Below are 26,320 nucleotides of genomic sequence, written 5' to 3' on the forward strand. Positions count from 1 at the left end.
GTCCCACATAACTTGAGCCAAACTTTAAAAATATGCAAATGCCATGTAGCTGGACAAAACCAAGGTGACGTTGTTTGCCGTCGCTTGGAGATACTCAAATTATTTTTTGCATTCTGCTTAATTACATAGCTAGCCTTAATTAATTAGTCAACTTCTCAAATATTTTATGTAGATGAAACGTGTCAATGAGAAAATTGTACAGCAAAATGAAAAACCTCAGATCAAAAATTGCTGCATGACTGGCTGCTTGAGGCATTTTGCATGTATTCGCAGGCTGCTCTCATGCTTGGAAAAACACTTATTAGACACCCTCCATCTCCATCTCCCAACTCCCTTCCATCGCAGGAACCCGGCCCTCTCATAGCCTCCGCGGACCAAGAAGCACCCCAGGCGCCACACAGGTGCCCTGACTGTGACATGGCCATGCGGCCATCCGCAGCCCACCTGTTTTGGGAGTGCCAGAGACTAGCTCAGCAGCGGGACCACCACATGAGGGCGGTGCGAGTGTCGTCCTACGAGGAGTGGATTGGACCGGCAACTGGCTCGATAGATTCCGACAAGGTCATTCTGGACTCGCTCTTGGCTTTTCCCAAGGACATGCAGTTTCTAGGACGACTCTGAACATGCCTCCCCCCTCCTCTTCCTATTCCCCATTATAGGCCTTCGAGCCATCCCTCAATAAATGCATCTTGTCATCATCATCATGTAGCACGTATTGAGCAACAAAAAGCTGTATCGGGGGTTTTTCATGTTGCTCTATAATTTTCCCAGTTAAACTTTTCATCTAATTATAATATTTGAGAAGTCAATTAATTCAGACTAATTATGTAATTAGGCAGAATGCAAAATATGAGTATCTCCAAGCAACTGCAAACATTGCCTTGATACCGTCCACTTACATGGCATTTGCATATTTTTGAGGTTTGGCTCAAGTTGCGTGGGACACCCGGTATATGCAGCAAAAATATAATGAGGTCTAGTATACTGTACGGTGTTCTTGCATTCATACCAAACTATGATTATGCACATTCATCGCACAAATGTGGTGATGATGTACATAGCTAGAAACTAAGAGAAACTTTAAGCCAAGCCAAGCAGTAATGGGAAACATGCCTGAGGTCAGTGATGGTTGGGTAGCCACATATGCGAAGCGTTTTGGAGTTGGAGCCAACAGCATAGAACTGTCCACTAGGATGGAAGTCGCAGGCACGCACCACCTGGGCATCCTCCAAGTTGGTGACCTGCACAAACTTTGGCTTTCGTGGCTCATCAGTCGCATGTGCTGCCTGCTGCTGCTGCTGCTGGTTTTGGCTTCCATGATTTGCAGAGTACTGCATGTAAAGAGATACAGAAACTTGCATGAGAAACTAATTATTATAATGTTAGGCTGGCTTTTGCAACATTCATTTAGTTACCATAATGTGGAGCAATAACAAGGGCAGGTTAACAAGGCACAGGTCATTGATGGCACGACCAGTCTTTGACTACAATCACAACACTTGCCTCTGCCTAATCAGTGTCGCAATTCTTGGGTCATTGTTCAGGAATTACAGCTGCCTATTTAAACCTGAATACCTAGCAGTAAGTCAAGACACATTTGTAAGGGTTAATACTTTCCACACTTTTAAACACTCGTCACTGGCACAATGTTGCATAAACACACCCTTCACTGCAGGTTTACATTTAACTTAGCTGAAAAACTCCCCCACACAGCCAAGATCGCAACAGTGTTGAAATATATAAAAACTCCCACATATAGCCAAGATCGCAACAGTGTTGAAATATATAAAAAAATACAGCCTTTATAAAGTAATTTAAAAACAAAACACAAGGCCAGAAATAGAATAACAAGATTTTCTCTTATTCTTCATAAGAATTTATGAACTCTTGTCATGCATGAAGACGAAAGACAGTGCAACTGAAAATGTATTTTTTTCAACAACTGATGTTAGCTGTAGTGTCATATAGCAAGCTGAATCGAGTCGACACCCATTATAACGAACTGTAATAATCCAGCGAGAAAAGTTCGTTACATCTGCCATTCGACCCAAAACTAGGTCTGTGGCATGTTGTGAAAAGACGGGACTTTGCATATACTGCAGTCTAGTGTTTGATTATTGGAACCTGGAGACCATCGCGAAAAAAAAATTAATAAAAAACTATTTCCGCGATAATCGTACAAACACAGCTAGCGGCGTGGCACGCTGTCCACCATTTTCTGTGCACTGGCTGTCGACAAATGTCATTTTCTCTAGTTCCCCACGCAGCAGCAAGATTCTCCTGCCGGCGAAAAGAAGAGCTCACGCGATATTTATGCCGTTCCGGCCAGCAACCCTCCGTGCCGGCCGGCCCGAGTGCGTCGCCGATGATACGAACATTTGCTACGGTCTGCTTTTCATACGAAATCATGGTCGATACAAATAAACCAACGTCCTATTTTTTAACAACCACTGTCAAATCTTTAGCACCAGTGAGAGCTATGATACGAGGAAAGCACGTTCAACTCTGAGCTCGCGCACGGATGTCGCGCAGCATTACATGCGAGACGGCTTACGAGAAAGGAAGGATTTATTTGCAAGAAAACAGCATCTGAAGGGTGCGAATACCTTTTTCGAAATTCACATCTCCCGCCACCCAACCGCGGGAGTGGTGACGTTGCATACGCTATCACCACCCTTTGCTGCCATCGGTGAGAAAAACGGCGCCCGACAGACGGTGGTACCGAGCATAGACAGAGCGGAGGATTCGCCGCTGCAGCTGCTTTTTGGTCAAGTGACGTCGGCGGTTCGGGCATCCCACGACATAACATGGAAGTTGAATTCTTTGCCACTTGGAGTTTGTGCGGGTTTCGCGAGCCAGCAAAACCAGCGCAGCATTGCGCGATAACGAAACTGCTGAAACGCGAAAGCGTGGGCGGCGCAGAGTCGAGCGAAAACGAAACCTTTCGACCACCCGCGTCGTTGTCAAAGTCAATTTTACTGAGTTCTTCTAAAAATGAAACAGCACTGATAAGCAGCATTTTATTTTGTCATATAATACAATACAGTAATGTTTTTTGCAAAGATTGGTTCAGTGCTAGTGACATAATTTAACTGAGGAGTGCTTTCGTCGTTGGGCAAGTGCTTGAATGTTCCGGGGGAGTCTCTAATCATGTCCTGCATTTACCTCAGTTTCTCAATAATTAAGGCCCTGTTAGCGATAATATTGATGCCTTAGAGATTGTCAAGCACTAATCTATCACTTTAGTTTGACTTATTATTTGCCTTTAGTGTCCCTTTAAGAGGAAGCTTTAGCTCGGGGTTCCTATCCAAATGCATGAGAAAGGAGAAATTGTTTTTCTCGGAAGCCAGTGCACCAAATTTGATGAGGTTCGTTGCACTTAAAAGAAAAAAGTTAACATCTAGTGACTGTTGGTTGCGTATTTTCGATTTACATCGTCAATTTGTTTTACAATGGTTCGCAAAAATAGCTAATTTTCTGAAAATGAAACTATCATGTTTACAACTCTGTAACTCAGTTATGAAAAATGATATCGCATTTCTGTGAATTGCACCTAATAGTACATCTAAAGCGGGCGAAATATATATACATGGCTCTGAAATAAACCACTAATATGCGAGTAGAATGTTTGCAAAACACTTGTGAGCTATGTAACAACTTCACGTAGGATATAAACTGACAAATCAAATTTGTCCGCTTTGGATACTCTAACGGATGCAGTTTACAGAACTGCGATATCTGTCCTTAGTGCAGAGTTACAAATTTGTAAACTTCATGCTATTTCTTTTCAAACTTACAAATTTTTTGAAAATTTCGTAAAACATCTTCAGATCCTAAATCAAAATTTCTCTTCCAACATTCACTAGAGTAACTTTCTCTCTCAAATGCAACAAATTTGATTAAAATCGGCCCAGTGGTTATCTCAGAAAAGCGTTTATGCGTTTTACATGTATCTGAATAGGCGGCATCGGAGTTGGGTCGGAGCTAAAGCTTCCTGTTAAGACACCATGGACAGTACATATAGCAATGAGATGACAGCTGCTGTTAGTTTTGCAAGCTGAATTTTTTAAATACCATTTTAAGAACAGATTCTAAAGTGTGATACGCAGTGAAGCCCCACCCATGCCCTCATAACAGCTTGCCACTGTTCCTCCGCGAGGCTGCAAATAGTTCGCACTTCAAACTTTCCCTGTTACCTAAATAGGGCGGTAACCACACAAATGAAGTTATAAGCGAGTAATTTTGTACGTTTTCACTCGTCTAGCAGAACGGTGAAAACCTAATTATTTATTGAACTGAAATAAAACGTTTCCTTCGCTGCAACTATTTATGTCAAGTTTCACTTCAGTTGGCAGTGAAGTTTCATGACTAAAACGGGGTCAGTAGTGAAATGAACTGTATCGCGGACTTTTGAAGAGTGAAATGCTCAGACTCCATACACTTTGTCCGTGTCTGTTGTACACGTCATCGCTTCCGCCGATGAAAAGACTGTTCAAGAACAGCAGACGCTCCGGAAGTATTAAAAGCGACGCCATTTTGAAATGATCGCATGATGATGATTTTTTCTGCTTCTGTGATTGCTTGCGGAGTAACAACCTGGCGCTATGGTGGGTAGAGGGCCATACTGGCGCGGTCCGTGTGCCTTGGTAGCCAACTGCTGTTTTTTTTTTTAAGTTGTAGCCTACTATAAAACTAAATTTATAAGCTAGCTTGCTTGCGAGAACACACGCTGAAAGCAATGACATATTAGAACTGTACTCCCTGGAGCATACACGAGCATATAACCAATCGCATTAACAAAATTTGTGCCGATAAGGGTTGTTTTACTGAAAGGAAGAAAAGCGTGAATATATAGCATTGGCTCACATAAAAAGTACGGGGGCTCAGTTGCTACATAAACACTCATATCACTAAGAAAATTGTTCCCTTTCGAGTTGATGACGTGGCATTTACAGTTCAACTCTTCTAAGTGAAAAACACCGACTACAACGTCTTGAGTCCTCGTGCCGATACTTGCACTTCAAAGCGACCTCAGCTACAGAATTAAAGCATTTAAGAGGGAAAATAAAGAGAAGGATATACAATCAGATTCCTTTAGTACCATGCCACAAAATTTGGTCGGTGATACAAAATTGAATTTTCTTTCTTTTTTTTTTCGCAGAATAGTGGTTACTAGAAAATAGCATTTACAGTTAGTCATTTTAGAGCATTCCGACTGCTCTGCAAAACATGCGAAGTTTTCGCATTCAATCTGCATTGAGAGAATAAGTGGGCAGTAATTCGGGCTACTTGGTCAGGCCTACTTGAAACCTGAGTAGCAATAAAACGACAAGAACGGACATAAAATACGACAGATAGTTTTGTGTGTTGTCATATCTTAATTATGCGCATCCTTCTTAGAGCTACTCAGATTTCCAGAATAAATTGGTTTTATTAATGATAATTAGCCTTCATTATCATTGTTACGATGTTCTTGACGTGATAAAGCTTAGTTGATGTCGTACATGACCTCTGAATTGTCTAACACTATGAAATTACCGGTAGAAGATGCCCCAAGTTTAAAGAGACCGACAATTGTTCAGACGGTGACTTGAAGTTGTTCCCACAATGATGAAAATGAGCATATTTTATGATAAACGAGAAATTGTATTTTTTTTACTGGCGCCGAACGCTGCACAAAATGACATGAGCTAACATAAATGTACAAACTTTTGTTCTTGCTAAGGTCAATTTCTTTCATATAAATAATAAACAAATTCCTCGATAGCATTACTTTTCCCTATCTAGCAAAATTACGTTGCTAAAAAAAAAAGGAGTCGTTGAATATAGGTTGTTGCATGTATTAAGACACCGGGGCGTATAACTGGCCACCGACAAATTCGGAACGTGAAAGCAACTAGATGACAAGGTGAGCCACTGCCTCCCAGCGAAACACAGACACAAGCATGTTAACTGAATGGCCCGTCTCGATCAAACAAATATGCACGCGGTTGGAGATTCACCTAGAAAAACAAGCCACCTTGCGCTCAACATCCCAGATATGGAAGTCTACCTCGATTCAGTCTTTCTAGAACGGCACCGCAACGCGCTGGGCGCCACGACAGAATTAGAGGCGCCAGTGAACGTGCGAAGCGAATTTCGGTTCAGCTACGCAAGTAGGAATGCGTCCCGGCTCAACGCATCGGGTGCCACGAAAGCAAAAAGGGCGCCTACGGCCGACAGCAAATGCGCGCAGGATTCCTCCACTAGTGACGACACCGGAGCGCCTATAGCTACGCCACGCGCGTTAACCCACAGCAGCGGCGGCGACTGTCAAGGGCGCGCTGCCAGCCGCCATCGTGAATATTCAGCCGCGACGGATAGAGACAGACGCACAACGCGCGCGGCAGCCCCGCTCGTTTCGTGCACGGACGAACCAGCGCGACTTCCGATCCGATTCTATTCTAATCACTGCCACCGCGACAAAACCCTCGAGGCTCCGGAGCGCGCGCGACACCTGCAGCCGGTGCAGGCCAGGGGCCCGGCGTCACGCTCCGCAGGCAAATATGTGGGTCGCATATCCGGCCCAGGGCGCAACCATGCGCACGTACCGTCGGTTTCGAAGTGACCGTGCACGGTAGACGAGGGACGGGAAGAAGCGGCACGCGCGCGCGCGCGATTCTCTCCCCGCGGTGGCCTCGGACCACACATCGTTCGAGCCGCTTCCTGCGCGAATTAAGCCGCGACACCGGATCGTTCGAAACAGGTCAGGCGGTGAATGCGGGACCGCCTCTCTTGAACCCCCTTTGTTCCCCACAAGAATATCAATGAAAGAATATCAGCGCGAAGGGACAGGACAACCGAAGAACACGGTACAAGCGCTTACTACCAACTGAAACAAATTTTGTTGGAAACGCACATGTACTCGCGTATAGCATATGAACCACAATGCGTGCACAGGTCGAAAAACTAGCGCGTCATCATCTTGTCCTCTACCGACTACAGATGCCCATCTCACAAGTGTTGTCTGTAAGAGGCGCGGACGAGATCGCATCCTCAAATTATATCCTCCTTGTCCCTTCGTGATTTTCTAAACGTAGATAGCAATGAAAACATAGTTTTCTTGCTTCAGTTTCATTTATTTAAAAGTATGAAGAGAGGCAAAGCCAAATGTTTCTTAAGGCGCGGAAACGTAATTTTTTCACCTAAGCTACAAGACATTAGGGAGCTTTAGAATAGGGGCCCCAATATTTTGGGGCCCCAAAGAGCTTTGCGGGTGTTAGCAATGTTAGAGGGGCACGCAGGAGTGAAGAGTTTTAGAATAGGGCTTTGCGTTTGCAGATAGCGTCTTGCGCTGACAGCGCCACTACGGCGTCTAAAAAAAACGATTAAAAATAATTAAATTAGATATACCATCTTATGATATGAATAGTGATTTTGACTTGCGTGTATTCGCGTTTAATTACAATTTAGAGGTTATTCTTCAAGCAGCAAACAATTAGTTGTGCTTAGTTTGCAGCAACAAAACCACCTTTACGTGCCTTCACCAGCCAAGCTTAGCCGTGTTAGGCCTACGAGCCATAAAATCCACACTCGAATTCGGAATCAGCGGCGTCTAATGAATCAATCTTGATAACACACGCTAGTTGAGAGAAAGCGATAACTGCAGTCACTTCTCCTAGCTTGCGAACTTCACGCATTACCGCGAATCGAACCCAGTTTGGTGCTAGGTTAGAGCCGTCGCTTCGATGGGTGCCGCCATGTTTGTTGACGCAAAGCTTTTGGGAACGCTATTTGAGCTCCCGCTAAATCGGTGAAATAGCGTTCCCAACGCAAAACCCAAACGCAGTTTGCGTCTCGCGCATGCGCAGTGGCTTCGACGCTATTTCTTTGGGGCCCCAAAACGTTTGGGGCCCCAAAGAGCTTTGCGGATGTTAGCGTTGGGGCACGCTGGAGTGAAGAGTTTTAGAATAGGGCTTTGCGTTTGCAGATAGCGTCTTGCGCTGACAGCGCCACTACGGCGTCTAAGAAAAACGATAAAAAATAATTAAATAAAGTATACCGTCTTATGATATGAATACTAATTTTGACTTGCGTGTATTCGCGTTTAATTACAATTTAGAGGTTATTCTTCAAGCAGCAAACAATTAGTTGTGCTTAGTTTGGAGTAACAAAACCAACTTTACGTGCCTTCACCAGCCAAGCTTAGCCGCGTTAGGCCTACGAGCCATAAAATCCACACTCGAATTCGGAATCAGCGGCGTCTAATGAATCAATCTTCATAACAGACGCTAGTTGAGAGAAAGCGATAACTGCAGTCACTTCTCCTAGCTTGCGAACTTCACGCATTACCGCGAATCGAACCCAGTTTGGTGCTAGGTTAGAGCCGTCGCTTCGATGGGTGCCGCCATGTTTGTTGACGCAAAGCTTTTGGGAACGCTATTTGAGCTCCCGCTAAATCGGCGAAATAGCGTTCCCAACGCAAAACCCAAACGCAGTTTGCGTCTCGCGCATGCGCAGTGGCTTCGACGCTATTTCTTTGGGGCCCCAAAACGTTTGGGGCCCCTATTCTAAAACTCTCTATTAATTATGGGCTACAACACGCGCATATTTGTTAAGGGGCACCATTTAACAATGCCGTAGGTAAACAAACGGTTCATGGCGATAACTGAATTTGTCACGCTCCTTAGCCCTCAGAAGATGGAGAGAGAGATTCTTGTTGGGGAGGAAAAATTGGGGTAAAGTGCAGCGCAGTAACTGTCTCTCAGCAGAGGTCACCTCAACCGCGCTGCACAAAGGGGGGGGGGGGGGGGGGGGAATAAAAGTAGAGGATACAGAAGATGGAAACGTGACATTGAGCAGGAGTGGCTCTTGGCGAGAGGGGCTGAGCGGCCGACCCACCAAAATTTCCAGTCGTCTCAAAGAGCTAGTCGGCGTTGGCACGAGTGAAACATACGTGCGATCGTGACCTTACGGTTAGAGCATCGGGCTGCCGCGCTCGGAGTTAGAGGTTCGATCTCACCATCGGACACTTGAATTTTATCTTGACTGAAGAGGCTAAAATCGAGGCGATATAAGAATCTACCTACAGCAAAATGCCAGGGACGTGAGCAAAACATTGGCACCCATAAAAAAAAAAAAAACGATCGGCACATGCCATTATCCTTTCCATTCTAGGCCAATAGCTTTAAATGAGACTGCCTGAGCACCTTCAGATATGCAATGCTGCGGGGAACAGGGCTGCAAGACGCGGCTTGCCGTATTCGTGACTTATCAGCATACCTGTAGCATAAAAATTATCTCGAGACCCAGCGAGTATTCTATATGCTCATCAGCTCAACTGCACCAAGTTAACTCGGACTAAGTTTGTGCTGTCGACCTTTTTTTCTACCGGGCGCATCAGCAACATCGGACGCTGTATACCTTCGATAGCACCGCTCCATTCCGAGTCACGATTTCGACATCGTTTGCTCCTATACGAAACGCGGTCGACTCCGCGTGTATGCTTCACCTATACTGAGTTCCGTCAATGAATGTTTAAGTACATCGATGTCAAGGTGTACTAAGATAACCCCTGTAGATTCGCGAGACTGCCCATACCGAGCAAGCGATAAAAATTGTTATTGTTAAGCTAACATGTGCCCGTCTTTTTTTTTTTTTTTCTATCACGTTTGTATTACTTTGCCCGTGTTTCAATAAAACTAGTTGTGAGTAAGCGCTCGTGTCATCGTCCTTTCATTGTGATCCTGTCTAGTTCGCGCTCCTCTTCTTCCCCCGTTAGGACACCTTACCGACACCCCCAGTTGACGATTTTTCAGATAAAAGTTATAATAGGCCACAAACTGATTAAAAATTAAATCGCGGGGTTTACCGTAACCACCGAAGCTGCCCAGAGGGCTATGACTATGAGGGTTGCCGAATTGGATGGCGCAGGCTAGCTTTGACCAGTTGAGGTTTCTCCAACGCGCACCCAAAGCCCGGCACACACGAGCGCTTGTGCCTTCCACCCCCGTCGAAATATGGACGCCACGGCCGCGAATCCGCCACGGCCGCGAATCGCACCCGCGCGCTCAGAAGCGCAACGTCATTCCCACTGAGCCGCCGCGGTGGGTGCAAACCAAGTCATATTTATAATAACATATACAGTTGTCTCCGTGCATGCCCTTGCGTGGCTGGATATATAGCTCGCACGTGAAAGCCTCATTAGGCATTGTTATTCCTTGCGGCCTTCCGACACTTGGCTCCTGTGGGGCCGTCAGACACGTCCATTAATTCCTGGCTTACATGATTTCGCTCGACGAAACGCGGCAATGTCTATTTACGCCCTGGGGATTCCGCTTCCCACCTTGTTATACTGCATGGTGTAAAGAAGGAAGTGCGGGTACGTAAGTTCATCCACGGCTTCAAGAACGCTAACCACATCGAGGTGACTTTTCATATCTTGCACCACTGCTCAATCCGCTATGAAATGATAACTCCACTCCATACAAAGTTAGCTCACGCTTTAACTAGTGGCGGAGACAGAAGAATAAAGAAATTAACATAGCAGTCTGCTCTTGAGAATGTTCTCATACACAGAAAGAGAAAGTGCAGAACATTCTAGATCCTCACGGAATGCGATATGAAATGTCTAAGTCGAGAAACTTGAGAACCGAAGAGCTTCAATGTCGCGCACTGCTGGGGAAGTGTGCGGAATTTATGCACGAGGAAGGGCCGAATGTGGCTACATCAACCCCTACAATAGCTTAGATACACACACAACTTTTGACAGTTCATCAACGAAACAAGTACACAAATATGTGGAGAACTATGCCGCACTGGAGACGTTTAGTTCCCCAGCGGAAACATTTCTAAACAAAAAGCCCCAAATGGCTGAAGTTGTACAAGCACCGAATTTCTCAAAAATTTCTGTTCGTGTCGGACTTGAGCGCTTTTACAGTAGGTCAGCATGAAACAAAGCGACGAACTCTGACGAACTCCGACGAAACCACCGGCGCTGCAACTAGCTGGCGTGTCTTTTTTTAAATATATGCATATACAAAGCCGCACGTATAGTGACCACACAGAGCGCTCTGGCGCTAAGGCCACCAGGATTTCAGTTACAATCCAGTAAGCGGTGACTGCATACAAAGGGGGGCGAAATGCAAAATGGCAAATTTCTTTACTGCAACCTTAACAGGTGTAGGGAGGAGTGCAGTAACCCGGAAATCCACCCAAACCACATACTGTAGCACTTTCTTTTTTCCTATCTTTTTTCCTCCTCTCTAGCCTGTGCAGACGAGGGAAAACAAGTCATTACCATCATTCCGAAAGCACTTCTGACAGTTGTGCTGCTTTCGGAAGCAAGGCCATTTCAAAGACAAGTGCAGCGCGTTTTCGAGCGTGTTCCGGAGCCGCTGCCGACACAACCCACTTCACATGAGCATGCAGCATGTTTTCCGGGACGCTCCATATCCTCGCATTTCGCCAGAAATACACGCATTGCGTTCGTTCTCGTGCCGGAGTTTAAATGGTCGATGCGGGACCAGCGCCCATGACATGCCCCGCTCTGAACAGCAGCGATGATGCCATCTCTACAGCAAGCGATAACACAGCAAAGAAAACTCTGAAAACATTCACGCTTGCTTTAATTTTTAACGTTAGCGGTAAAAGGAACAAGAAAAAATAAAATCGAGGACAACGTCGTGCACCGCATCAATAAAACTCATACGTGAGAATGCAATTTCTGCAAGTGTCGGGCGCAGTACTTCGTCCCGAGGAACTCGGCGCCAAAAGTCGCGCTGATGACTTGGTCCGTCTTCGGTAAGCACAAAGACCTCATAAAAATTAAATTATGGAGGTTAACGTGCCAAAACCACTTTCTGATTATGAGGCCCGCCGTAGTGGAGGACTCCGGAAATTTCGACCTCCTGGGGATCTTTAACGTGCACCTAAATCTAAGTACACGGGTGTTTTCGCATTTCGCCCCCATCGAAATGCGGTCGCCGTGGCCGGGATTCGATCCCGCAACCTCGAAAGACCTCATACATATGCAGTCGCGGACCAAGTGGCATATCTTGCCGGCAAGCTCCACAGCTAACGTGCTAAGGATGGCTTCACGCGAGACGTTGTCATATGCCCCTCAGGCATGCAGAAACGAGGAACCAGACAATCGCTTAAGGGAATTCTGATGTTGGACAAATGCCACCAAATCACTCACACTATCTACGTACAGAGGAACGGCCACAACGAAAGTCCACCATGCATAGCGTACGGGTCCACTCGGTGATGCTCCACAAACCATTCCGGGCCAGATCCTCCATTACCTTCCCAATAGAACTGGCAAGTGCGATGAAAAAGTACGACGCGACGCCCAGGGGTGACTTGTCGGGCTTGAGAATGGAAATCAGCGACTTTCCTTTAATTATTTAGGAACCGTACCAGTGTCGTTGTAGAGCCACAAGAGCTCCTTTCGCGCTAGTTCAGCGAGGAGACTCAGAGCGCTGTATCAGATATCCCGTCCGGTCCTGGAGACGCCGAATGCACGCAGAAAGGAAGCGCCCCGTCGAGTTCATCCATGAAGAACGGATAATCCATGTGTGGATGTCAATTTTCTCGCAGAACACGTCTGCAATGTGTTCATTTTTCCACACTGTTGGTAGATCGTCAGTGCTCGAAATAGGTGGCATTGACCAGCTAGGACTCATTCGTAGACAATGAAACACGCGATAACGGTTTTCGGGGATCCCCCACTGACCGGTATAGAGATTGATAAACCGTTGACACGCCAGCTGATACAGCATTGTATTTTCTTCTGCATTCGTCTGGCGAATCTCAAGTCATGATAGACTTTTCGTGTCTGTATCTTCATTATGCATGCCAACGAATAGCCTAAAGTCTTTTCGATTTCAGAGTCCTCGCGCCTACGCCTTTATGGTAGTGATTTCTTAGCGTGCCGTAGATCGCCTCTGATGGCACTCCGTCTAGGCCGGATGATAAACCATCCGGAGATCCACTTGCCACCATAGATTTTAACATCGGCCAATCAACAGATCTGATGGAGCTAGGCAACATGGAATTGGTTAGTCCTTCAGCCCTCGGGTAAGTGTGTGTTTTGATGTCCACGAACCATCGCATCTTCGGAGTAGGTGGAATACATTAAACAAATGTCAAATCAAGGCAGCTGCCGTACACGGAACCACATAGGATGGTTAGACGCCCCATCGTTTAACCATGTTCCTCATTAGTAGCAAAAAGTAATCAGGCTTTTACCTCTCGAATTAGCAACTGCACTCACAGTGGTGGGCGTTGACGTTTCCGGTGATTATCCATAGACGAGACATCGCCGTCAAATGCAGACAAGCCCGCCAGAAGAATGTATATGCAAGCTCCCAGACCGTGACATTGCTCTTTTTCATAGTGAGGAAAACATACCAGCTGTTGTCATCAGGTGGCACTGGCCGAAGCACATTACATAAGATCACAATGTGTACATGTATACAGTGACTTCACTGTTACGCCCATTAGTGGATGAAATAAAGGCCTCATAAAAAAGAGTATAATTGAGGTTGAAACTGAATGCGCAAGTACGCCCAAAGAAAAGGGGAAAAGCAACACTGTTCACAGTACTTTTGCGGCAGTCCTCAAAGTAACACGCTCTTAGACACTTGAATTACCTAAGGGCCCATAAAAGTGCTGTTGCGCTGCAGTGCTATCAGGAAAGCCGAGATATGCAGTCCCATAGCAGGCAGTGAACTTAAATGTCGCGGATCTTCCGTCTCAGGACCGGAACTGTACCACATCGGAAAAGTGAAATGATCTCTCCTGTATACATAAAACACCAATACATTATAGAGCAGTGAAGCGTGACGCGCGTTTCAGGTGCAATCGCGGTACGATGAAAACTGCATGGTACGACGCCCAATGCACGCAGAAAATGTAACGTCAGTAATAGCTGTGGATGTCAAAGTACGTGGAATACCATGGCCCAGTTGACGCTCTACTTGATTGAATGTAATCATTTTAATGCTATTCGCTTTCTCTTCTGCGCAACGCTTGAGGAAATGCCCAACAATGCAAATTGAAGAGCTTATAATCGACGACTGAGCTTTTCGTGTGCTCCTTCGTCCTCGTAATGCACTTCACGCAGGATTGCACGCTCACTGCAAAGCAACAAGAGCACACTGAAAAACACTTGGCATAAACTCCTTTGAAGATAAAGAGAGCTCCCCGAATTACACGTCTTGTGAAGAAAGCCTTAAAGAAAAAAAAATCAATCCGTTGGTAAGCCGGGCCAAACTGCGACAATACATCTGACGGTGCGTGTGCTTGCATCCGGTGCAGAAGTTAAAGCCGTTGAAGAGGCAGGTGTGGACATGCAAGCCATGTGACAAATCTATTAAAGTTAGTCCGAGATGATCACACTTCGCGTCCTGCGCAAGGGAATGCTAGCGCATGTGTTAGAACTCCCCTGCGCAAGGCGTGGTAAGGTAATATGGTGTTACAAGAATAGTGTGACGAACTGTCAGCAGTGTTGATACGCAGTGCTAGCGCACACTACAGAAAGTTCATTCGAGGGACGCACAGCTACGTGCAGGGAGTCAACAAGGAGTGGTGGAACAAGGGAAAACAAAAGGCGAGAGCGAAAGTCGAACGCGGCTGAGCACAACGTGTGAGAGCCTACCGTCGCCGACGCCGGCGCGGGCGACCGAGGCTTCTGCGGTCCATTGGCCTGTGAGGCTGCAGGCGGCGGTATCTCCAAGGGCCTGTTGCGGCCGATCTCACTGCGCGGGCACAAGCGAAACGGTAGCTGAGCGTAGCTCGGGTACCAGAAGCGACTCATCCGGACCGCTCCCGAGGCTCGGGCTCAGGGGGTCCACAGCACGGCGGGGGGCGACGACGGCTGCTCTAGGGTCGCTGCCGCACGGGACTGTTCATCGCGCAGAGGACTCGTGGCTCCGGCAGTGCGTGCGCGTGTGCAGACCCGCGCGCGGGGCGAACAACGCCGAAGGCCGGAAGCAGACGACAGAGATGCGCGCCGCACGACGCCGCCGATTCCGCGTCAGAGGAGGACCTCGCGGCGCGGCGGCGGCGGCCAAAGCAAAGCCGACAGCATAATAATGTGGGGCGAGGGTGAACCACCGCCAAGTCCAGACGTCTCGGTGCAGGGACGACACGCTAGACAATGCACAGAGACCGCTGTCTCGGCCGAGGACAGCGCGATGCACGCAGCCCTCGACGCCGAGAGCAAAACGAGTTCCCCGCCGCGGCCGGCCGGCGATCTGACGTCACGGGGCGGCGCTAGGTGGCTCGCAGACGGCGGCGAAGGACCTGGCGGCACCAGTGCACAGAGACTGCCTGCTGACACAAGGACGTCGTCGACGGTCGCTGCATCTATAAACTGTCTTTATCAAGCGCACGCCGTTGCGGCATTGTTCGCGCTACGCGAACCGCGCGCGCGAGCAGCGAGCGAGCGTGCGACGCGAAACTTGCGCTGCACGCGTTTCAGGGCGGAGGCGGCGCGCCGCGGCGGCGGCTGAGGGAGAGGGTAGGCAGGAAAGAACACGCGCGTGCAACGAACGCCTTTCGCTATTGTTACACAGATGCCTTTCTGATATATTTTTTTCCTTTCCCGAGCTGTGCTTTCCCTTCTGCGCGTCGGTGGTTGACTGGCGATGACGACTTCCGACGCGGCCGCCACGCAAACACAGCTCCACAAGCTCGCCGCGTTAACGCTCGCCGCTCGGACCTGCTGGCACGCAGGCAGCAGGTGCGCCGGAGGATGCCTTCTCCTCGCGACTTGTCCACATAAAGACAGAGAGAGGGAGACAAAGAGAGAGAGAGAAGCGAGCGAGGCCCCACAGAGCCTCTTTCTTCATTTCCTCTCCTTTTTTCCCATAGGCTTCAGCGCTAGCTGGTTTTTCGTATCGCGTTGCGGCCTCGGCGTCGTGACCTGTCCGGCGACGCGCGTCTGCGCTTCTCCGTGGCACACGCAATAGGGAACGAAAGAAAGAAAGAAAGGAAGGAAGAAAGCCGACGAAGCGGGGAGGCTGCACCAGCCCACGCCTATGCAGACACGTGTGGACACACGCAACGCGGACCACGCCTCCTTCTACGCTTCATTCCCAGGACTTCTCACGCCCGACAGTTAAAGATCCGCCCCCTTCATTTTCTCGCAGCTCTGAACAACAACAACGAAGTGCACCCTTCAATCCCACCGAGGGCCGAAGACAAGGTTTTCCCGCAAGACGGTTCAACCAAAGCGAACGCACCGCCTTCTTCCAAACCCTTTCGGTTCTCCGTGCCGTCCTTACGATGCCTCTGTGCCGCGACTATTCTGATAGGAGAGGCGAGAAAAATAAAACCAACGAAAGCCAGCGGCAGGTAGGCTCAGATCAAGGGAGCAAAAAAGCTCCAGGATGAAAGGAGAAAAATACTATCAAGCGAATTCGGAGGACTGACCGGACGATGGCAACCGATTCGCCACGCGCCCAGTCAAGCAAGAAAGAAAAGAGCAATAAAAATATATATAAAAGGACGACGGGTGTAGGCCGGTGAAGTGCGAACGCGACGGACGCTCAATACTGATCGAACGAGTCGAGTTAAAGGAGGCTACCATACAGGATCTCAAAAACACGTTTTGGTTCGACGTCTCCTGGAGTGTAACATCCCAAATATTAGTAAAAGCAATGAAGTTAACGACAATCCTATACACAAGGTGATTTACACAGCCGCGGAGTAGTAAGAATAAGTATATAGAAATAGCCCGTCTGGTAGTTGCGACCGGTTTATAAGAACGTCGTGTATAATTGCGCTTTGCCGTGTATAACTGTGCTGTGCCAGATGCAAGTTTTTAATTAAGCATACCAGCGTAATAACTTTTTAACTCTACACAATATCTTCTACTGCGTCCTCAAATCAATCACACTTGGCTTACACGACGCTCGCTTTTGCACAGAAAGTGTATTAGACTATGCTTCGTCTACAGAACATTATATTTTAGTAAGAACCTTAGAAGCGAGTTGCTCTGTCAGACATCGTACACGTTGCATCAATACTTACTCGGACTGATTTGCACACCAAAGTCACAGGACTGGAACCGCCTTTCATGCCCTCATCAATGACATCTACCTCCAACGCCAACAACTACAAGACAGCCGCTAACACTCCTCTGCGAGGTACTCAGGCTGTTGGGAGCGCGAAAATATTAAGCATGACCAGTCCGGTTGCGCGAATGTCAGCGTCCACTGTAATTCCTTTCCTACCCCTGGCGCTATACTACGTGACGCAGCTGATCCTATTCGAGTTGACTGAAAACATTACAGCTTGCCAAGTTCCCCTGAATATGTGGATACACAGGGTATAAATAAATAAATAAATAAATAAATTGCCGGGCTTACACGTCCCGAAACTCGACAGCAGATTATGAGAGACAATATAGAGTATAGAGCTGCGTATTAATTTTGATCCCAGTAGAGTTCTCTAACGTGCACCCAGAGCAACGTACACGAGCGTTATCAGATTTCGGCCCCGTCGGCATGCGGCCACCGCGGCCGGAATTGAACCCGCGACCTCGTGCTCAGCAGCGCAACGCCTTAGCCACAGAGCCAAAGCGGAGGGTAGTGTAACAGAGGGTGCAGCTATACTATTTTATGATGGCGAGATGTTAGAAAAAAAGCCGACTGTTTCTGAACTTACGCATATGGCAAATAAGCTGTGCGGTGAATATATATATATATATATATATATATATATATATATATATATATATAATCACTCGTTGAAGGAAGTCGTTCGTTCCTACACAGTTGACGCTTCTGCTGGGCGTACGGTCTCGACCATCCTAATCTCACGAGCGCAAGGGAGGATACGCGAAGACTCCGACAACACAGCAGTCGCACGATGTCCAGTCGCGGCCTCAGACCGCTAGCAAACCAGCGGGCATCGACGAGGAAACATACTCTGGAGAACGTAACGGAGAAGGAAGGAACACTGTCACCTGACTGCTACTCGAGTGGATTCTGGGGGGGGGGGGATAAACGTAAAAGCTTCGATGGTCGTTTACGCAGAAGGATATGCAAATGGCTACCGTCGAAAATGTCTTAATAATTTTGCCTTGACAGTAAAACGGATTTCAATCCCCCCTGGTCTCTGCCAGCATTTCGTGAGCACAGGATAAACACCGTGTATTGCAGTACACGATGTTTGTCATGTGCTTCCGCTGCGGTCCCCATGGGGACTGCAGCGGGAGTGAACGCTTTGGCCCTGTTACGATCGGCCAGCGATGGTAGTGACCTTGTAGCCTCTCCTTCCCCACTGCGACGAATTGCTTCGTGAAGCGAACAATGTGTCCGCCCCCCCCCCCCCCCCCCCCCCCCCTCAGACAGATCTACGGCGCCAGCAAGGCGAGACACGTTTGGCGGACCGAGTATTGTTTGGTGGTTCACTGTCACCGTCACGGACCAATGGGAACAAGAAAAGGGTGTTGCGCTTCCTCACGGACTCCGGTAATCGCCACGATCGTTTGACACACGCTCCAGCTAACTGCTGGATCATCACATAAACCTAGACGCACCAGCTTGAGTCAAGCGTAACAATCCCTGTCTACGAAGCTCCCGTCCTTTCTGTGTGTTCAGTGAACAAAGGTGCGGGATTGATTGTGTGAACCCTCGCCCTCCAATGCAGGTCCTTCGACCACTTTGGTCGCTCCGACTGGACGAAGGTGGGGCGGCAGATTTCCCTGGCCTAGGGATCTAGGGAGGTCAGAGGGGACTTAAAGGGCAACTCCGGCGATTTTTCGATGTCAACGGATATCGATGAAATTCGCTGGGTACGTTCCTCTGAATACTTCCATCATGTCCTCAAAAAAGCAGGTTTGAGAGATGCGCAGATTTTTTACAAACTATTTTAATTAATTGCCTCAAACACCCTACTTTGCCTCCTCCTCAGTTACAGGCCACATTGTGCATGATGTCAGGAATGTTCTATGCAGAGCATGCCAGGATCATGCAGACGACAGCGACGAGAGCGTCGAGGAGTCAACGATCGTGAGCTAGTGCATGACGTGAGAAGCTGCTGTCGCGAAAAGTTGCTGTCGCGAAAAGTTGCTGTCGCAAAAAGTTGCTGTCGCAAAAAGTTGCTGTCGCAAAAAGTTGCTGTTGCAAAAAGTTGCTGTCGCAAAAAGTTGCTGTCGCAAAAAGTTGCGTTCCCTGCAGACGTGCAAGAGATGGGAGGCAAGTGGTGTGGTGTTGTGTTGTTGGCTGCACGAACTTCAGCCCTCGCCATTCGCACACAAAGTTTGAGCCGATGCCGATCGCGTTCAGCCGAGGTTAAGCCTATATATCACAGTCGCGTAGTTCATGCACCTGCTGCTGGCGGAACTGAGCGACTGACATGAAGCTAATTATGCCATCACGATGAATAAAACTCCTCCTGTAGTTCAGTTTTGCCCATACGAATTTGAAAGAGACCATTCCTCATTTCGTACAGCGCACACACAAAAAGCGAGAAGCGACGACACGGAGCAGTATCGACATCGGCACGTTGCCGTTTTCGACGGAAAGCTGCCAGCCGCACTCACCGGCACTTCCCTAAATTGAATGCGACTACAACATGGGTGTATTTTTACGTATTGTCATGCCGACTCATTAATTAGCTTCCAAGGTGCACTGCTTACCTCGTATCCCAAATTTGCAGCGAGTGTAGGCCCCTTCGATACAGCAGCGTAAACAACCGACTCGTTCAGCTGCCAACGGTGTCTATACTGGGATCGGCATTTCCGCGAGAGAACTACGCGTTCTCTAAATAAAGGATCACACGCGCAAAGTCCTCATCTATTTCCACTTTACGGAACATATTGTGTGCATGAAGAGAATACGAAGAACGATAAGTATAGGCAGCCTAACGCTCCCGTACTACAGTCTCCCGCTCGCTGTCTTCGAAGGTGCGATTCAGAGTGAAGCAACGGTGCTTACATGGACAAAATCTGTCTGTTTTGATATGTTCTAACATTATTTGATGTCAACGATGAGCGGCTAGCATCATATCTCAAGCAAACGACGAGTGGTTGCTGCACCTGCCGACCGATGTAAACAAATGCACCGTTCGGTGCTTTTGGACTGTCAGCGGCGTTTTTGCGAGATACAAATGCGGAAAGTCGTGCTCCACATCTTAAAGTGAGCACGTGAAGCGTTCTCCTGAGAAGGGTTAAAAGACCTAAAATAGCAAGCAGCGCGTATAAAATCAGTGCTTTGGGCTACCCTTGGTAGCACGATATGCAGCGCATGGGTGCTGGCTCTCGCGGTGACGGGTCGAATGCGAACGGCGATTCGTGGCTATCGAATTCGTTAGAATCATATCTGTCAATATTTGACAGATCCGAAGAGCTGGTGCAGCTGACATTGTCCCCCGAAGATCCAGCACGGTCACGATTCAGCCGATCTGCTCTTCGCTGCCAGCGGGTGAGACCGGCATGCCTTGCGCGCCTTTCCCGGTGGAGACACTCGTGACGTCACACGAAGTGGTTCGCTCGGCTGCTTGGTCAGGTTTCGGTTTGGTTTTTGCGCTCTTTTGCTTATTGAAAATTATTTTCGAATTCGCGTAACAATTCTATTATCAGACGCGTGACAGGAGGGTCTCGGAAACCTAAATATTCAATTACCTCGACAGGGTAAAAAAATCGCCGGAGTTGCACTTTAACAGACCTTTTCGGCTCCGCAGGATGCTTCAATTCAGTCATGCTAGACTGATGAGACGTAACGTTCTCCACTCTTCATGTATATATTGTAAATTAACGCAGTACTCCTCGTTCTCGGTGAGAACATGTTCCTCCCTTCACCAACGTCCTTAGCGTGGATGAGTCGGATAACGGCATGGGCCAGGTACTCCTTTTGACATGCCCGACCCCAACTTTACATTTCACGCTTTTTTTTGCACACGAATCTCGTGCGCTTCGGCACCAGTCAAGGGAATTTTCTTGACGCCAAGATAGTTGTCTTTATCGTTTAAAAAAGGAAAAAATATTAAATTATATTAATGGGGTTTTACGTGCCAAAACCACTTTCTGATTATGAGGCACGCCGTAGTGGAGGACTCCGGAAATTTCGACCACCTGGGGTTCTTTAACGTGCACCTAAATCTAAGTACAAGGGTGTTTTCGCATTTCGCCCCCATCGAAATGCGCCCGCCGTGGCCGGGATTCGATCCCGCGACATCGTGCTCAGCAGCCCAACACCATAGCCACTGAGCAACCACGGCGGGTTTTAAAAAAGAAAGAAAGAAAGTAATGCAAGAGGAATGGCAGCAGGTAAGCATTGCGACTGTCTCACTCGTTAGTGGACACCTTAACTGACCCGCGCGACCAAGAAACACCAACAGTCGAGAAAAAAAAAAAAAGATAACGCAGAAACTCCACTGGGATTTGTCTATGCGTAGGCGTTGTGCCGCTTTCTCATCTCCGCACACTCCGGTGTCATTATCAATCGTAAGAAACTTGATCCGGCCAGTACGAACGACAGCGCTCGGCGACACGAACTGGTGCGGGCGGCGGCGCAAGGTGCATTGATAATGCAACCAAAGTACTGCAGGCGGAGGCGCCAGGTGCGCTGATGACATCCCGATCGTTATAGGCCGTTGTCGCTCTTTAGCGCCTTATCCATCCGCGCCGAACCATCATGAACCGTGATCAAATGTACTCCGGCGGCGGCTGCGTACGGCGATCTGCGATGCGGACACAGATTGCTGCAGCTGCTGATAGCTCCGCCCGCTGTGTTTTTGCGCGTTGAAGAGAGACGCGCGGGCTCGTATCTTGAAAGCGATATGTGAAAGGGGCAGGGTGCGGCGAGTGCTGAAAGCTCCGTGAGCGCTTTGTTCTCGCCGCTTCGTTCACTTTGAAGCGACAGGCAACCCGAAGGTAGTCGTTCGCACTATAAAAAAAAAAAAAAAAAAAAAGAAAAGATTATATATATATATATATATATATATATATATATATATATATATATATATATATATATATATATATATATATATATATATAGAGAGAGAGAGAGAGAGAGAGAGAGAGAGAGAGAGAGAGAGGGTTAACGGGCTTTCGACTCGGCGAAGGTTTGGTGCCCAGCCAGAAAACATCGCGCGACGCTAGGTATACCGCCCCATGGCCACGCGGAATTTTGTTTTAGGCTTGGCTGTACGAAATTAAACTGATGAACGTTTTCAAACTTTTATTAAAAATTAGCGTTTAACGTCCTGAAGCAACATACAAGCTATTGTGAGGGACGCCACAATGGAGTGCTCCAGCCTCGCACTGAAACATCTCAAGGTTCTCAACAATCGCGCTAACAGCGAGTCGTATTGGTTGCGTAAGCAATAAATGTACCACACAGGCCCCCACCTACAATATAGTTTACATGCATATTAATAAGAAAGGACCAAAAATACTACCTTGGTGTCGAGCAGCGAATGCAGGTGATGCGTCTGATAAATTACTGGCTCGTGGCAATCAGTGGGAAACAGCCTTTCCACAATAGCCGTAACGAAATATATAGCGTTGTAACAATGCACGATTCACAGTAGAGTGTATCAATTAAATCTACGAAGATGCTAAGTACCAGTTTACCTTCTCCAAAATTTTTAGTGTGTTTGGCTTACGTTAACGGGGCACATTCTGGACTAACTAGGGGAACCGAAATGAAAATTTGGAAAACCTTATTTGGTTCAAACGTCGTAAACCATTTTAAAACCACTCTTTCGAGGGTTTCTGACGATATGTATAGTACTGATGGCCATCATTCCCCCACATACGTGTATATACGGGTCTCGTTATTTTTCAGTGTAATAACACAAACAAGCCGCTTGCTTCTTTTTCTTTTATTTCTTGAAGCAGTGCTGTAAAGTCTTGTTTGTGATTTTGAGCTATATTCACGAATTTAACGGTTAGAAGAATGAAAATTAAAGGTTCTCCAGAATAGAGTGTTTCGCATAGTCTATAAGTTATGACCTGTCGAACGGACACAAAACTATCGCCACATATACACTAACCTTGAAATTATACAATATTACCCAGTATTTATACTTACAGGTTATTAAAGTTCTTCAAAATACAGCAAAAATACACATTTAAACTCATTAACCACGTTAGACTCTTTGGGTCTGTGTGAATCACCCCATACACATAGCCATAACTCCACTGGATACTAATTTTTACAAAGACTAATTATGACAGTCAAATAGTTATCGATTACGACCTATAATCAACAAAGTAATCGCTTCCGACGTTAAATATACCGAGATTACTTCGTCAGACTTCTGAGAAATTCCTTATGTCTTTAGATATTACTGATTGCCGCTTTTCCCACCCAACATTAGTCACTAAACTCAGTCGCCAAGTGTTCCTTCATTAATTATGAATGACACCACTCGATATAACTTTACACTGTGCGCTGTCAATTTGTTTTACACTTATGCTGCATTTGCGTTCTTGATGGCTTGTTAGAAATGCGGCCTCGTTATTGAACAGTCCGTAGTTACCGGTAACCATAGTTCCGTCCGGTAACTGAGGTGCGTCTTAACTGTGGTTAGCACGTCCGTGTAACTAGGGTATTACTGTTGTTTGTCTGTTGACTGTTGTCACAGTTCACAAGGCGTATCTACTTAGAGCGATTTCTCAGGATAACACCAGTTTTAAGATGTTCATTCCTAAAGTGTGCGACGAAATACATTAGTGTTCCAGTTATTGCTGTGCTTCGATGAATAAACGGTGTTTTGTTAAAAACAGTAAATGGAACAACACTGCGAGTTTGATGGCTCATGTCTCGAAACTGGTACGTGCCATCTTCGAAATTCGTGCGAACTGGATATGCCTTGCAAATTCATCGACTACAATTCGTAAGTTTCAATATGCGCCGTAAAGTAAATATAGTTAAAATCCTCATTAGTGAAAACTTGTTTAATAGTCGATTATGCATTTAGATTTCTCATGCACGTAATATCCACCACTTCGAGTAATGCAGCATAAGGACTAAAATTGTGCTATCTGCTACAGGCGAACTAAAAAAAAATATGTATATTGTAAAAAAATTTGATTATATATGTATATATATATATATATATATATATATATATATATATATATATATATATATATATATATATATATATATATATATATTCTATTAAATATCCCGACTTATTAAACATGTCCTGTGGCAGATATAGTAATATTGTCACATTAGCTGGATTACTTCAAGAGAAATTCCAAAATGAGGTTAGCTAACACTGTTAACTAATTAACCTTTTTTAATCACTTTCTAGCCTAATTGCGGAATTGAAGCCGAGAAGTAATGAAGTCCTATTCATTTAGCACAGATCGTATGCTTAGCACCAGTTTCGAGAGACAAGTCTTCGAAATCTTCCGCTAAATGTGATGTGCCAGTTAACATTTATCAGCACTGCGAAATATGGCGTACTTATCAGCTGAACCGTACCATTAATGTATTTCGCTTTGGTGTTCCAGTTAACTGCACAATAAAGTTGAACATATAGAACCTTACTTTTCTCTTCCCTTCCTTTTTTTCTTTTCTTTATTCGTTTTTTTTTACACGAACTACGGGGTTTACCTTTTCCGTCCCGAAACTGCATAGTCGGTCATGAGGGATGCCGTAGTGTAGGAGCCCCTCCGGATTCATTTTGAACACCAGCTGTTCTTATGGTGCACGAGCATTTCTGCATTGCGCCCCCATCGGAATGCGGCTGGCACGGCCAGATATCGAACCCGCGGCCTCATGCTCAGCAGCGCCAGAGCCGCTGAGCCACCGCGGCGGGCCATGACGCGCACAAGCAGTCAACGTCTATCTATCCACGCGGACAATTTCCTGCCCGAAGAAGACACCTACACACGAATGAGCTCCCAAACTCGGCGTTTTTGTACCCTATAGAAATCAGCGCGCGTCCGGAGCCTGTCGAAATCAAGCTCGGCGACAGGGCCAGTGCGCAGGAGCGCCAACCAGAACGACGCGAGCGGTGCAAGGCAGGCGACAACGGAACTGCCAGCGCCTCACAATCAGGTTACAAACGCTCATATCGCAGTGACTATAGGAGGATGTTGCAGCATAGAGAAATGTGTGGTTGCAGTGCATCCGTGGCCTGTACCGTATGCTAACGACCCCACCCGCTCCCGCCCTGCGCTTCGTGCCTGCCTCCTTTGTTTCAAACGCCAGGAAATCACCGATTTCACAGACGCGTCGTGATTCGCATTGCGCAAGAAAAGGCGTTGCACGATCGACATCGGCGGCCGAGCGGGCACCAACCCCGATGCATGCATATCCGGCGCCGGGCCGTGCGCCCGCGCAACGAAAGGGAAAACGAAGAGCGACGACGCGCATTGGGAACCGCGCGCGCCCGGCACACGTGCTGCCCGAGAGAGGAGCGCGCGCGTCCCGATCCCTGCACACGCAAAGAGAATCGGGGCAGGAGAGCGAGGGAGGCCGCCAACTGCCTGCCGGAGGCACTCGGTCGCGGGAGGCAGAAGGGCGCGCACAAACGACGAGGAACGCGCCCGCGTGGAATAGCAAAACGAGCGCAGAAATCTTCGTTGACGCGGTTGGGCGCGCAGCGCGGACTGCGCGCGAGTGGGAAAGACATGACCAACGCTGGGGAGAGCAGTACTGCGTCGAACAATTAAAGAAAAAAAAAAAAATAGGCTGGACACACGACAGGCAACGCTGACGTATGGTGAGAGATAAAGAAAAAAGGAAAGGAAATCAGCATTTTAAACGTAGCGTCTCCGCGTGCACGGCTAATTAAATAAATGTTGGCGTGTCGTAAGGTAAAAAGAAAAAGATGTTACGAAAGCAAGCGGCACACATAACGATCCCACAGTTCACGTCAAGCGTACGTGGTGCAAAATGTGGAGGATACGGATAAGCAAAAGAGAAAAGGAGCGTCACGGGTCGAGTGGAAAGAGTGCCTGCAGAGTGAACGAGCGAAGGGCGACAGCCTTGATACGAAGTAGGTCGTCCTTCACTTTTCACAAACGTTCACGCCACGCATGGCAGGAACAACAACACTGCCGGCGGGTGGTGGCCCCCACCCTGCCCTCTTCCCCCCAGCATCTCGCTCACTCGCTCGGCGCCTGCCCCGCAGAGTGTGCAGTCACGACAATTAGCGAGCGCAGCGCGGAACGAAGATCTCGCCGACGCCATCTGCGTATACGATTGCTGCCTGACTGATTGAAATTGCCTCAAGGACGCAAAATCACGCTCCCAAAGAGGACAGCGCGAGACCGCTGGCTCCGATGCACGGCTCGTCCCCGCAGCTTGCGTTCGATGTCGAGGGGGGTGGGCAGGTACGCGCGCCGCAGCGCTCA

The 26,320-nt window shown here is 47.5% G+C and overlaps 1 protein-coding gene across 3 annotated transcripts in view; it reads right to left on the reverse strand.

Moving 5' to 3' along the window:
- LOC126547239 (WD repeat-containing protein 47) overlaps positions 1-26,320 on the reverse strand; it is a 188,957-nt gene that overhangs the window by 20,457 nt on the left and 142,180 nt on the right. For all 3 annotated transcript variants that reach the window (XM_050195185.2, XM_050195186.2, XM_055062825.1), the window contains one exon: positions 1,114-1,331. In XM_050195185.2, coding sequence (XP_050051142.1) covers positions 1,114-1,331 — 218 coding nt within the window. The remainder of the gene's footprint in view (positions 1-1,113; positions 1,332-26,320) is intronic.

The sequence above is a fragment of the Dermacentor andersoni genome, chromosome 1 (assembly GCF_023375885.2).
Source record: "Dermacentor andersoni chromosome 1, qqDerAnde1_hic_scaffold, whole genome shotgun sequence".
In the NCBI taxonomy this organism is placed as follows: domain Eukaryota; kingdom Metazoa; phylum Arthropoda; class Arachnida; order Ixodida; family Ixodidae; genus Dermacentor; species Dermacentor andersoni.